General features: G+C 40.3%; 1 protein-coding gene across 1 annotated transcript in view; it reads right to left on the bottom strand.

The window, feature by feature from the left end:
• SORCS3 (sortilin related VPS10 domain containing receptor 3) overlaps nt 1-14,467 on the bottom strand; it is a 621,794-nt gene that overhangs the window by 107,570 nt on the left and 499,757 nt on the right. The window contains exons 9-10 of the mRNA XM_025396833.1: nt 9,923-10,102; nt 427-573 (exon numbers count right to left, since the gene is read on the bottom strand). Coding sequence (XP_025252618.1) covers nt 427-573; nt 9,923-10,102 — 327 coding nt within the window. The remainder of the gene's footprint in view (nt 1-426; nt 574-9,922; nt 10,103-14,467) is intronic.

The raw sequence follows: 14,467 nt of genomic DNA, 5'->3' as shown, positions 1-14,467 counted from the left end.
TAGATTAACTGTCCAATATGGACATTCCAGCCTAACCCCTCCCCCCACCGGAATCTCAAAGCAACTTTTGTTTGCCTCAACATCTAGCAAGAATTTACCAAAACACAATGCATCATGTCAGTGTCAGTTAATAGATGTATTACTACTACTGATCTGTGCCTGGGACCCTTGGGCACAGGCTCCTTCTCTTATATGTTTCTTTGCCTTACTACGAGATGGAGCACATAGTAGATCCTCAGTAAATGCCTGCATAATTCAACTGGTGCTGCAGTCTGAGTCCACAGACCAATGCCCTGCAAGTTTTAGAAAATTACTGCACTGCACCACCTGAGTTCCTAAGACCCTCTGATGAAAGAAAGCCCTTGACACAGCTTCCCCAGGTGGCCAGCCTGCCCTGTGAACTTCCCATGAGGCTGAGTGACTGACCAGCAGGCAGTGCACCGGGCTTCCTCTCAGGTCCACATCTGGAGCTTGCAGCAGGCGCCAATCCCTGCCTTTGTTGTAAGTGATGTATGTCTTCACCTGGTCGTCCACCTTCTTGTTTGCCAGAAATATCCCTTTGATACCTGCTACCTAGGAAAAAAGGTGAGAGATGGAGAACCATGCTGGGCCAACATGCCTGTGGTCTTGGAGAAGTCCTTAGAGAAGGCCCAGAACCTCCCATGGCATGTTGGGGTTCCAAGCAGGAAAAGAAGGAACATGATAGGAAACGTTGAAAGCCATGTGGTCTCTGAAAAATGTTTAAAAAGTTCATCTCTGAACCTTTTGTCACCGCCCTAGATGTCTCTTTCTATGCTTACCCATTTGCTTTTTCCCACTTTGCTCGTCTCTGTACTTTGTTCCATAGGACTTTATCTTTAATTAACTATTAACATTCCCTCTGAGGTGGGAGTGGCTGACAAGAACTGAAGGAGTTACCCCTTCCAGCAAATAACATGTTTCTGCTCAGGCGAGGCCCATAGATGGGTATTCCCTAACAGTGGAAGCTGAGGCACTGTGATTAGCAGTAAGGAAGATATCCTGGGGCAGATGATCCAGCTTGGAGGCCTGGCATCTGTCTCTTTCCATGCCACTAGCTCACTGTGTGACTTTGGATAAATCCCACATCCTCTGTGGGACTCAGCCAATGGTCGCTTCGAAATTGGTGGAATAAGCCCTCTTCCTCTTCTTTGTCCCAGTTGGCTGGCAAAGGATCCCTGAGACTATGTAAAGCACTCACCAGTGTTCCCATGTTTTGAGATTTGCAAGCCTTTGATATTTTGATAGGAAAAGAGCATCACCACAAAACAAGCAGCCAGAGGATTAAAGGAGATTTATCACCCAGAAGGGTTCTAGAGTAAGTACAAATTCTACTCAAACTTTTATTCCTTATATTCTACATGATGGGCGAGAAAAGCAGATATTTAGAATGACAACGTCCTGCATCAAAGAAAGATACCCTTAACTCTTTTTTCCATAGAAGTTATAGCATGTTTCAAAGGCAAATAGCAAATAGCATGTTGCTAAAGACAATTCAATTAGTTTAAATATATATATAAACAATAGGTTCAATGGCAGGTTTTGTGGGTGATACTCAGATATTTTAAACTTTTAATCGTATTTATCCCCTATTCTTCCACTATCATGGTTAACTGAGGTTTACTCACTTTGGAGAGAATGGCAGTGGGACAAAAGGCCAAGAGTTTCACAGAAGTGAGGATTTTTGTTTTGTTTTTTTCCAAATGACATAATTTAATTGATGAAATAAAAACTCTTCATTTCTTTTTTTAAGTAACCTGATTGGCCTTGAAAGAGAATGTTGGACCAAATAAGAATAAACAAACAAGTGGACAGAGAGTGTCAGGAGGAGAATAGAATTATCTGGAAGAACACCACCAGGGGAATTTGACAAAGGGCCAACAACAGAATTGATTAGATTCCTACCTGGAACAGTGGGTAGGTAAGCAGAGAAACCAAGGTAGGGGAGGGCATAATGCCTGAGCCATGCCCTCGCTAGAGACCCCCTCCCTGCCCTAACGGCTTAAAGTCAGGGCCATTTCAGGAAAGACGGCATCTCAAATGCTCATCTAGGAGCTATGAGCCTCTCAGATCACCTCAGTCTTTAAAACCAACTGCGAAGGTGCATCTCCTAAACCTGAACACTAGTCATTCCTCACAAAGAATGGAATCTGAGATTCTCTAGAACCTTCTACCTGATGGAGGCTTTTCAGTGTTCTGTTTAGCCACAGAGCTGATGCCTTTTCTGTTAGACCCCCAGCTAATGATTCCAGAGAACTCACTCCCCTAAACCAGTTACCCTCTCCCACATATACCCAGGGCCTTGCTATCCACTTCCTCGATGAAAATATTTGGATCAGACTCAGACACCTTGGCCCTGGTTCAGTTTTTCCCGGGGAGCTACTGTGGCCCCCTCTGATGCCCCCAGCTCAACGCATCACAGAAAGAATTCCAGCCACTCAGCAACCTCTTGTGATCTTCCGGGTGAGCAGGTTAACAAATTAAACAATCATTACCATTACCATTACCATGTTTTCCCACTGAGTACACCACCACTTGGACAGGTATTTTCTGTGTGCCCCACATATTCTGAGAACAAAACCAGCAGAATGGGGACTAAAAAGATGTAGCAAGGACAGACTCCCAGGGAACCCACTTGCAGCTCTGAAGTTGTACATAATGCTGCAGCAATCTCCTTCCTGCCTGAAAGAAACGGAACATTTCCCACTTGTGTTTGGATAGTTCAAAGCCCTTACATTATTACTGAATCGCTTTTTGGCTTCATGTCTTGTATAAATGGACTGTAAGTTTGAAGGGTACTTGGCTTTTGTGTGTCTTAAGCCAACAGTTTTCACTTTTTGACTGCAATCCAAGTAAGAAATACATTTATGTTGCAACCCAGTGGATTCATACCCATATATGCATGAACGTGTACACTTGTATGTACACATATACTTCTAAGACAAAAGTATTATGAAAGACTACTTACCCTCACTAAATGCAATGTAAAGGAATTGGAGAATGAGACATGCATCTTTACTTGTCTTCCTCCAAGGAGGTACATAGCAGTGAATTAACTTTAAACATACTTCCTCCCACTATTGTTTGAAATCAGATGTTTGGCTACTGCTGATTATTTCAGCAGTCCGGGGAGAAGGGTACCAGCTTGTGATGGTGCCCGCAGAAGAGGACAATACAAGGTGTCCAGCATGTGTGGCCCACTTTCCCTCTGGGAATCAATTTGAGTACAGAGGGAAACTGACAGCAGGCCCCTTGGCGGAATGCTGAGTCCAGGTGGCATGGTCATCTGTTGGTCACCTCCTAGAGACCTCAGGACAAAGAAGCCAGGGCTTTGCTGAAAAAAGCAATTACCATGATCTGCCTTGGGCTGTCCCTAGAGTCCCACCTGTGGTGAGGGGCTGAGGAAGGTTGGTTCAGGAAAAAAAGTCCCTGTGGAGTCTGTAAGCAGCTGTACTTCTGGCCCAATAAGGGTAACTGAAAGTCATGATAAAGCAGAGAGAAGATGACAGGCTCTAGGGAGAGGAAAGGCAAGGAAACATCAATAAGATGGTCAAAGAGACCAGAGTACTGAGACTGGCTGGGAAGTTTCTTTTTTCTTTTTTTCTTTCAGATGGTGTTTCACTCTTTCACCTGGGCTAGAGTGCAGTGGCGTCATCTCAGCTCACTGCAACCTCTGCCTCCTGGGTTCAGGCGATCCTCCTGCCTCAGTCTCCTGAGCAGCTGGGATTACAGGTGACCGTCACTACGCCCAGTTATTTTTTTGTATTTTTAGTAGAGAAGGGGTTTCACCATGTTGGCCAGGTTGGTCTCGAACTCCTGACCTCGTGATTCACCCACCTTGGCCTCCCAAAGTGCTGGGATTACAGGTGTGAGCCACCACGCCTGGCCTGGAAGTTTCATTTTATCCATCCAGGTATACTGGGTCTAGTTATTTAGTCACTGAAGAAAAGCAAATCGCACCCACAATGAGTTACCACTAAATCCCTATTGGAACAGCTACACACACACACACACACACACACACACACACACTCTCTCTCTCTCTCTCTCTCTCTCTCTCTCTCTCCCCCCCTCTCTCTTTCTCTCTTCCTCTGAAACGAAGCAAGTGTTGGTGAAGATGTGAAGCAACTGCTACTCTCGTACCTTGCTAGTGGAAATGCAAAATCCCATGGCCACTTTTGGAAAAATTTGGTGGCTTCTTATAAACATATACTTACATTCAACTCAGCAATCCTACTCCTAAGTATTTACCCACAAGAAATAAAAATTTATGGTCATGAGAATGTTTATAGAAATTTTATTCATAATCACGCAAAATTTTAAAAAGTAACCTAAACGGTCTTCAGCTGGTGATTGAAAAACAACCTCTGTCACATCCACACAACAGAATGCTGCTCAGAAACAGGAGGAACTGATGTATTCCACAACGTGGGTGAATCTCAAATGCATTATTCTAAGCAGAAAAAAAGTCAGACTGAAAAGGTTACCTACTGTATAATTCCATTTACTCATCCTCTAGAAAAGGCAAAACTAAAGACAAAGAGAAGTCAGGTGTGTGTTTGTCAGTGACTTTGGGGTAGAGAAGAGTGGACTACAAAAGGGCAATAAGGGAATATTTGGGGTAATGGAACTGTTCTATGTCTTGATTGTGATTTGTGCACACATTTACACAGCAGAATGCACAAATCAAAACTCACAGAACTGTATACTAAAAGGGTAAATTTTACTAAACATAAATTATACCACCATAAAAAATGCAAAAAGAAAAAAATGAATAATGAGAAAGCCTAAGTGGTTTGTCAAGCAGACGGATTTCTTGAAATGCAGTACCACTAGCTGTGTGATCGGAGCCAAGCCACTAAATTCTCCGCATCTCTGTAATCTCACAGGCACAATGAAGAATGTGATATTGTGACAGATAAATAAGAAAAAAATATGTAAGTTGTTTATGATTGTGCAATCCAAAACAGTAGCTACTGACCACATATGGCTACTTGAAATGTGGCTAGGGGGACAAAGAAACTAATTTTTAATTTTATTTCATTTTAACCAATAGAAATTTGAAGAACTGATATCCAATTCAGTTACTGGCAAACTTTTAAGTTTGTTGAGAATAACTTGGGTACGTGAATCTTCTTTTCTTACTGTAAATTTACGAAATGTTAAATACTGATCAAGTATTTCTGGTGAAAATTTAGCATATAAATTGAGATTCACGAGACATGTAAAATATATCCAGGATTTTGCAGACTTATTATGAAAATTAATAGGGAAAAAATATAAAATAACTAAATAATTGTTTACATTGAATGTATAGTGAAATGACATTTTAGATACTTTGTTTAAATAAAAAATATTATTACAATGAATTTTGTCTGTTGTTTTTTACTTTTTAAAATGTGGGAAGCAAAAATGTGGAAGTGTGTATGTAGCTCACCTTATGTATTTATTTGACAGTGCCGGTCTAGGGCATTGCCAAGTATGCCGTGGTTATTATTGTAAGGAGTTTTAAGTTAGATGCAAAATATCCAGGAGAGCACTGAAGAAAATGTATCACACCGGCACCTCAGAGAATGTTGCCACAGTATAACTGCGGGTGTTGGAAAGAATATTTGTTTCTTGATTTATTAGGGAGAGTAATTAAAAAGAAATGTAGTTTATAGCTGGGGATGTGAAGACAGTGCAATAGAGCTCTACATGAAAAGAGTGTTATGAGAATAATGGTAAGCACACACAATAGGCTACATTCACTGTCAATACCAGCTTTGTTTTGAAGGAGTCGGCTTGACACCACCTCAGAGAAGAGATCGATTTTTATTTGGCCTTCAAGTGTTATTTTCTCCCCTAATTATGTAATTATAGTCATGACAATATTGTACTTTGAAGCAGGAATTTGAGAAAGAACAAGCAGGAGAATCTCTCTACAGCAGGAGACAACTCCAACAGATTTGAAAAGGAAATTATCTCAGCCTTGTTAGATTTTGGGGGAGTTCCGTGGGGTTGATCTCCATTGGTTCAAGGATATTTCAGTGCCAAGACTTGCAAGGTGAATTCCCAAATAAGTTCTTGTTTTCTTTGTCTCCTCTCCGTTATCAAGAAGAGGCTTCAGAGGTCCATGCAGAAGATGGAGTGATATACCTGTGGCTTAAGTGGTCAAGGTCAGCCCAAGTCACCTGTTACCTGAAAATTACCTAAAGACATCTCTGAACCTTTGAGTCAAGGGGAAACAGGTGTAATGTCCTATTCTAATATAAAGTGACAAATTAACCTGGCACAGAGGAGTACATCACACGTGCAAATAGTTTCTGGGTATGCAAATATGAGGGGAAAAAAGACAAATACTTACTAGCCCATCTTCAGTCAAGCTTTTTAGCAGTATATTTACAATCTCCATCCCCACTGCTCTACAAGGTCACTCAACATTCATAAAATAGGATCCCTACTCATTCGACTCTGGTTCTCTTCTTATTTCCAACAATTTGTCTATAATTAAGCCAAAGTCATCTATAAGTCTCTCCAAATTCCTCAAGTTAGAATTATCCTTTTGTGACTCCACAACCTGGTGGAATCAAACCTCTAATACAAGTTAGACTGTGATAATTACCCTAACAGAGTCACTTGTATCATTCCAGTAATTATGAATCTCATGTACCAGTCCTAATATCATCAAACAAAATACACTCCATAAAAGTGTGCTAATTTAGCTGAATTGAATGTGAAAACTTACTGGTTTTCTCAGTTGCACTACTCATGGGTACTCGGAGTCCAGAAAAGTTGTAGTCTCTTTGCTAACTGGCCATATGGTACATAATCACAGTTTCTGTGAGAATTTCCAGTAAAGAAGGTTAAATTCTAATGACCCCTAGAGACCAATTAAATTGAGCTTTATCTCCAAAAAACAGAATGTATCTCCAGGTGCAAAACAGCATTAACCTCTAAAAATCTTCAGTATGGTCACGGTCTAGATAATGTCAGGTTCCAATTTATTCACTTGATATTACATGTTTTCTAGAATCTGAAATTCAGCTACTTATCCAGCCCTCATTCTTGCCCCTGACAAGCATCTATTCCACACAATTAGCCTGTCTAGCTTACTTTCTCACAAATCAGCACCATCCATTCAGTCCTTGGCTCATTCCATTCCTATGTTTGGAATGTCTCCCACTTCTTCACTATTTCCTCCCCAGAGCAAAAGTCCTGATGGTCAGAGTGGTAACATTGAGAAAAAGAACTGCATGTGCACAGATCATCCCCATACCCCTGCCCTTCTTTTAGGGATCTGCCTGCAAAGATCACATCCTTTGTACATCAATGCTGCAGTGTCATAGGAACAGGCTTCTGTAAGACAGTCTTTGATTTATCATTCCTGCCTGGGACTGAATGGATGAATTCAATTCTGGGGTACAGTATTATCAATCCCACTTCCTTGTGCATAATTTTTGAAAGCAATAAAGCTGTGTTTGATATCCATTTGTCTTGCCCTTTGTTGCTGTCCTAATCGGTTCCAGCATTGGCCAGGTACATAAGGAACTTTGTTTACTGACCCCCTCAAAACCCAACAAACTAGATTGCAAACTCTCTGAAGGTAAAAATAAGTCATAACTCTCCCACCTTCCTCACGGGCTTGAACACAAAGCAAGGATGCAATCAATCCTGCTAAAATTGAATGGAAAACAAGATCAAGAAAGCCGGTTTTTTTTTTTTTTTTTTTTGAGTTGCCCTGTCTGTTATGTCTTCTCTATAGATGCAATGACACCATGCATTTTTTTTTTCTTCAATAAGACTGAAAACACAAGACCAACTTCCGTGGAAAGAAAACAAATTGCATGTATCTGGGCACATTCTTCATTTTGATTCATGCTTCATCCCATATCACAGTGTTGCACTGTTGTAAATGACCAAGGAGTTTCAGGCACCCCTTCTTAGAATAAGAGCAGCATAGTGGCAAACTCACCCACTGTACCAAGAGGATCAGAGACACCAGAATTTCTTGACTGCAAGGTCGTCTGCAGCGATGCCCACCCTCCCCTATTTGGGTCTGATCACAGAGACATGAATCACAGTCTTATCTCTACGGCTTTACTTGTACAAACACGAACTTGGAATGGCCTCAGTCCTGGGAACATTAATTCAAACCCTCCTACAAGATATGACTTATTGTCCAATAACAAAGGTGTATTTCTGCCTCCTGGTATGATTAGAGGCATAGAAATGTAAGCTTCCCAAAGGTATTTACTCCCCTTAGTCATCTCTACTAGTCTCCACACTTCCATAAAAAAATCTGGAACATTTCCCAAACTGGGACCTTGTTGTTTAAGGGAATTATTTCAGCACTTGTCAGTTACTCTCTAGGAAATCAGGGTATTTCTACTGATTTTGTTTTCTGCGCAATGACATTCACTTCTTGTTTTAAAATGTACATTCATTTGTCCCATGCCTTTATGTTATCATCTCTCTGCCTAACAGAACAGGTGCAATCTTAAATATTTCTACTCCTCTCAGTGTATTAGTCGGTTCTCGCACTACTATAACGATACTACGAGACTGGGTAATTTATGAAGAAAAGAGGTTTAATTGACTCACAGTTCTGCATGGCTGGGAAAGTCTCAGGAAACTTACAACCACAATGGAAGGCAAGAGGGAAGCAAGGTATATCTTATATAGTGGCCAGAGAGAGAGAGGGAGCGAGGAAGTTCCACACTTTAAAACCATTAGCTTTTGTGAGAACTCACTCACTATCATGAGAACAGCATGTGAAAACCACCCCTATGATCCAATCACCTCCCACCAGGTCCCTCCCTCAACACGTGGGGACTACAATTTGAAATGGGATTTGGGTAGGGACACAGAACCAAACCATATCACTCAGTAACTGAATAGCCAACTTAGATACCAATTTAGGGCTGCTGGGACTTTGACAGGCACTGCTCAGAGACCACTGTAAAGCAGAAGCCCATGCATGTAGCCACTTCTACTCCTCAAAAGGAAAACCCACAAGGGAACAGCTCACCCAGCTCCAAGACCACCACCCAGAATAGACAACGTATGTCTTTCTATGAATGACCTCAACCATCACAGTCTGTATGGGTGTGGCCACTGGTTACTGGTGAATACTGGATAATGAGACACGCCTTCATCGCTCAACTCAATCCTTCATATCCAGGTGGTCAGTCAAATTCCTTCATTGGATCTAGGACTGTCAAAGGTCACACAGTGCCACTATAAAAGGTACCACAACTTTTAGGTCACTGAAAGTAGTTTATTTTTTTCTCTCTTTCTCACTACAGTTACTACATGGAGTCACTTGGTTTCCTAATTACTCTTTAACTAGTTATCACACTTTTTAACAAGCTCAATATAAGTGACACACTCCTGTCAAAACCAGTTTTTTACCCTGCACAGATGTTGGCATCTGGTGGCATCTTAGAAAAACTCTCATTCCCACCACTGATATTCACTTTTATTTTCCTATAAAATTTGTTCACAAAACAGGACTTTCCAAGTAATTTAAGGCACATAAATAGCACTATTCCCTCCACTCAGGGTCCACAAAAGCAACACAGAGTTTACAAAGCTACTTAAAAAATCACCTTTGCCAAGTACCTTAATTTCTGTCTAGTAATCAATTGTTTATATATACAGGAATACTAACTTTTTTGAGTCAGTCACTATACTAGATGCATTACATCCGTCATCTCTCATCTCACAATAATCTCCTTAGGTAAATATTTTATCTCTATGTTACTAGAATTGAGGCATATAGAAGTTAAGTCCCTTGCCCAAAGTCATACAATTGCTAAGTGGTACAGCTGGAATCTGAACCCAGAACTCCAGCGCTTGTGTTTATACCATTAAAATTCATGAAAAAGATAGGTCCAAGGGAAGGACAATTTTGGCTACATACCTCATACAATTCAATAATGATGTTCCCCATTAGACCTCTGCTGCTCTTGATGTTCTCCATGGCCAGAGTGAAGTAAATCCCACGCGTGTCTGAGATGTAGAGGTTGTACGTGTCGTTCTGGTTCCATTCTTGGACTGCTGCAAATACTTGGTTCTCGTCTGTACTGATGATGTGCATGTCCTGAAAGAAGATGGAAGGCTTGTAAGGCAGCAGATCTCCGTATCTCTCTGCCCATTGGGATGCCAAGCAATTACTATGACTTATGAAACTGCTGAGAAAAAGCTTGAGTTATAGGCAATGTTAAACAATTCCATGTTGAACCAAGGCTATAAATTATGAGCTTCATGATTTCTGTTCCTTGCTAAGTGACAGCAAAATGGGTGTTAGGGGCTTTGGTTGATATCATTTCCCATGGCTTCCAAGGATTCATCTACTTTCATTTTTTATTGTTATACCTAAAATTTAAGAGTTAGCGCCAACAGAGACAGACACCCTTGCCCAAGGAAGCTCACGCATGCAATGAAGACACAGCCTATCTTGTCATTAGATATTCACTCATGTTTTTAAATTCTGTAGTATGGTGGTTTACACACTTTTCTTTAGAATCTTCAGAGTCATGAGGATTGCAAGAAATGTGGCATGGAGGTATAACCAATGAGTGGAGCTCTAGACCTGCAATCCTGTTTCAATCAGAGCAGAACCACTTGCATCTGCTGTATACACTGGAGTTCTGTGTAATATTTTAGGAGTAAAAGGTAAGAGAGGTTCTGCTGCCAATAAAATTATATTGAAGATCACTGATACAGAGAAAAGGATACTCAACCTGGAATTTAATGTTCTGGGTCAAAATATAAGCACTGCTATAAGTAAGTCGCATGATGCTGAATGTGTCAGTTTCTCTGAACTTCAATTTTCTCACCTAGTGAAGAGGTTGGGCTACCAAGAAAAACATCTCTTCGGGCACTATTCTAAGCCATCTAAATGTATTTTTTCTATTAAAAATGAAAATAATTTTGTGAGGGGAGTGGTATGATTATTTCCATTTTACTGAAGAGCAAACTCAGGCACACAGAAGCTTACCAATCTATTTCAGATTATATGGCTATCGAATGGCAGAACCAGGTTTTGAACCTCTGTGTTCTGACTCTAACCTAATGGATGGTTTCTAGTCATTGGATACATAACCTCTAGATTAGAGATTTCAAACTGATGACTCATGAACTAAATATGAATCACAAATGTTTAGCTTGGCCATATTCTGTACTGAAAACCAGAGTCTGTGGTCTTTCAGATGGAGTCAGGACCCCGAGTTAGGGTCTCAGCCCTCTATCTCCATATGTTCTTATGGTCTGCCACTTACATACTGATGTTAACTTCCTGGTCCCTGACATCATTTAGTTTTAATCCTGGACTGGATCATTTTAATTTTTTTAATTAAAAAAATTTTACACACAGGGTCTTGCTCTGTCTGGATCATTTCTAAAATCAAATCTAGTAGTTTACAATACAAAATAATTTATAAAAGTCAGTTTGCCTGTGTAGGTAGGCACTGTACAAATATTATCACAAATTTAAGCCCTTACCTAGAGAACTGACACAGTCAGGAGGACATGGACAATCCTTTGCCAAAAATGGAAGTAGCTAAAAACTGCATAAACATACTGGTGTACATGCCAAAGAGTAATAGACAGCAGAAGGAAAGGCAACCTTGTTGCTGTGGTGGAAAGCACTGGTAAAAGGATGATGGGGGATTGAAGCTGACTGTAACTTAATAATCAGGCAGGGTCTAGCCTTTACTGTGTTTGACCAACCTTTCCTAGAAACCTTTTCAAGTAAAAAGAAACAGCAATGTCTGTAATGTCAGCACCACAGAGAGTTCCTCCAAGACGATTTACAAAGGAGTAAACCCATTTGATTTGGGCAACCTGGAGGTGAGAGAAGTAGAAAAGCAAGTTCTGGATCTTTTTATTGAAGATTCTTTGTCAAATCTCAGCCTCTGGCCTTGAACTCTCTAGGTCACCTTGACTAAGACCTCACTTGCTCATTTGTGCTTACACACCTTGTAGAATTACAGGTTCCTGCTGAGCTGCTTGAAAATGGAAAAAAAAAAGCTTACTCTTAAAAACCATGTGAGGAAATCGTGTTGTGTTGGTGTGGAATGAATGCCCAAGAACCCAGTAGGAGGGGAAATCGCAGCTGCAGGAAATACGAATTAAATTCACTTACCCTGTTAAAAATGCAATAGAAATGCCTGGTTTTTCCCAGATGTTTTGGTCATAAAAATGAATGAGCTAAGTTATTTTAGACTAAACTAATGTAAAAGAAATGGGAAAAGAACAACTTAAAACACCAGGGCATGGTCAGGATTAGAGGCAGCCAGGTTCGCTGTGAGTGCACATTAGGTTAATGCAGTCCTGGGGCTGTGTCACCTGGTGAATAAGTGCTCCAGGCTCTGGAGTAAGACTGCTCTCTGATTTCCAGAATTCTGACATATCTGTTTGAGAATTCCTTAATTTGCCAAAGCTAATAAATGACATTACTAAGATATAAACCTACAACCTAATCTTAATTTAAACCTAATCTTAATCAAGAAGCTAACTTTTAAACACTGTATCAGTGGGGGATATAACTTTGGTGTGCATCAAAATGACCTAGCAATCTTAAAAGCATGCAGACTTGTGCTGAGAACATTAACCTAAAATGTACATACAGAAAACTTGGCTGTCTCTAATCCTGGTCACTACCTGAGATTATAATTCAGTGTATCTGGAGTAGACCCTTAGATTCTTCCATGTGAACAAGCCCTTCAGGTGATTCTGGTGCATCTAAGTCCAGGGAATCACTCTTTGAAACACTCTGAAATACATAACCTCTGTCTAAATAGGTCTCTATGGTTGAATGCGGTCAACCAACAATAACTAGAACATTCAGTCTTCAAGAAAAAGAAAAGTATAATTAGCTAAAATTGGTCCAATAGAGACCCGAACAATAATGAAGCTTATTTCTTGAACTGAGTTACCTCAGTCTAGCTCCATAGCGTGTGTCCTTGCCTTACTTGTTGGTCCTGAGAACATGCAGGGAAAAATTTGGTGCTAAAGAGAGAAATCCAAGGAGGGAAAATGCAATAAGACTAAATTTAGACTGGGACTTTACTAAACTTGGAACCTGAAAAGCATCAGACATAATCACATACATATTTATATTTGGAAAGCAATTATAAATAACATTCCCTGTTTGCTCTGCCAAGACAATAATTTGGGAGAGTTATGATTGCTTTTGAAAACTAAAACCTGTGACTTCTTAGGTGAACAATGGTGAAAATACTTTATTTATTATATAAATACCGTGTTATTAAGCATCTGCCATGTGTCAGACAATGGAAATAGAGAAAAAGTAAAACCTGCCCTAAAGAAGTTGTCCTCTAATGGTGGAGACATCACATACTCTAGCGGCCTTTCTCAAACTTGACTAAGTGCTATGATAGAGGTGCTAAAAATGGTGACTGGAGTAGAAACGCTTACAGGTGACAATCAGGATGGAATAATCAATGAAATGTGTGGGAATCTGTATCACATAAAAGCAGTTTTCCTCTGAAGGAGGCGAGGCAGACAGTGGCTACATCATAAGGGGTAATATGGCACACCTAACTTTTGCCCAAAGAATAGCACAAAATTATCACAAGATTTTAAGCAAGAGAAAGACATGATTAGAATTGATATATAGAGAGATTTAGTTAGAGAGGATGGGGATCCTTGCATGATCGAATTAATTGTGGAAGCATTGTGAAGAGGGGCCTTGAGAGGGGCAATGCTAGAGGCAGGGAGAAAGGCTTAAAAGGTCACAGCAACAGTCCAGATAATAACTCAGGAGGGCCTGAACCAAGGAAGCCGGTTCTCCATGAGGTCTCCAGGAGACAGACTGGTGAGATAGTAAGGAGGTAAAATCTACAGGGGGAGAAGGGAGTAGGACAAATACATAATGCCTTAGATACGTGCCTTATGAAACTCCTCTTTTCCTTCATAGAATTCACTACAATTATAATTAGTCTCTTATGTAATTATTTGTTTGATGTCTATCTCTTTCATTAGATTATAAGATCCCAAAGAGCATAAACTATGTTCTCTGATGTATCACTTTATCTCTAATACTCACCAGAGTATCTGGCACATGGTAGACATCCAACAAAAGATTATTGAAAAATAAATGGAGTATATAAGTAAACATAGGAGAAAAATGGGATATAAGGACTATAAAGTGCAGACTAGAAGCTTAGTTTCCGACCTTGGTTAAATGGGATATCTTTAAGAGGATCTACATCAAATAGGCAGTTGGTTATGCGGTCTAGAGCTCAATGGAGAGATATGGGCTGGGGTTGTAGATACAGGAGTCACCAATATTGAAAAAGAGTGAGGGATGAAGTCACCCAGGAACCATGCAGAATACAAGAAGAACTTAGGAACACCAACATTTAGAGAGTGGTAAGAAGGGGATCTACCAAAAAAAAAAAAAACTCATTAAAAAAAAAACTATGGAAGAGAAGAGTAT

Source organism: Theropithecus gelada, chromosome 9 (assembly GCF_003255815.1).
Source record: "Theropithecus gelada isolate Dixy chromosome 9, Tgel_1.0, whole genome shotgun sequence".
NCBI lineage: Eukaryota > Metazoa > Chordata > Mammalia > Primates > Cercopithecidae > Theropithecus > Theropithecus gelada.
Note: the sequence above shows the minus strand (reverse complement) of the source record. Positions and strands in the feature narration are given on the sequence as shown.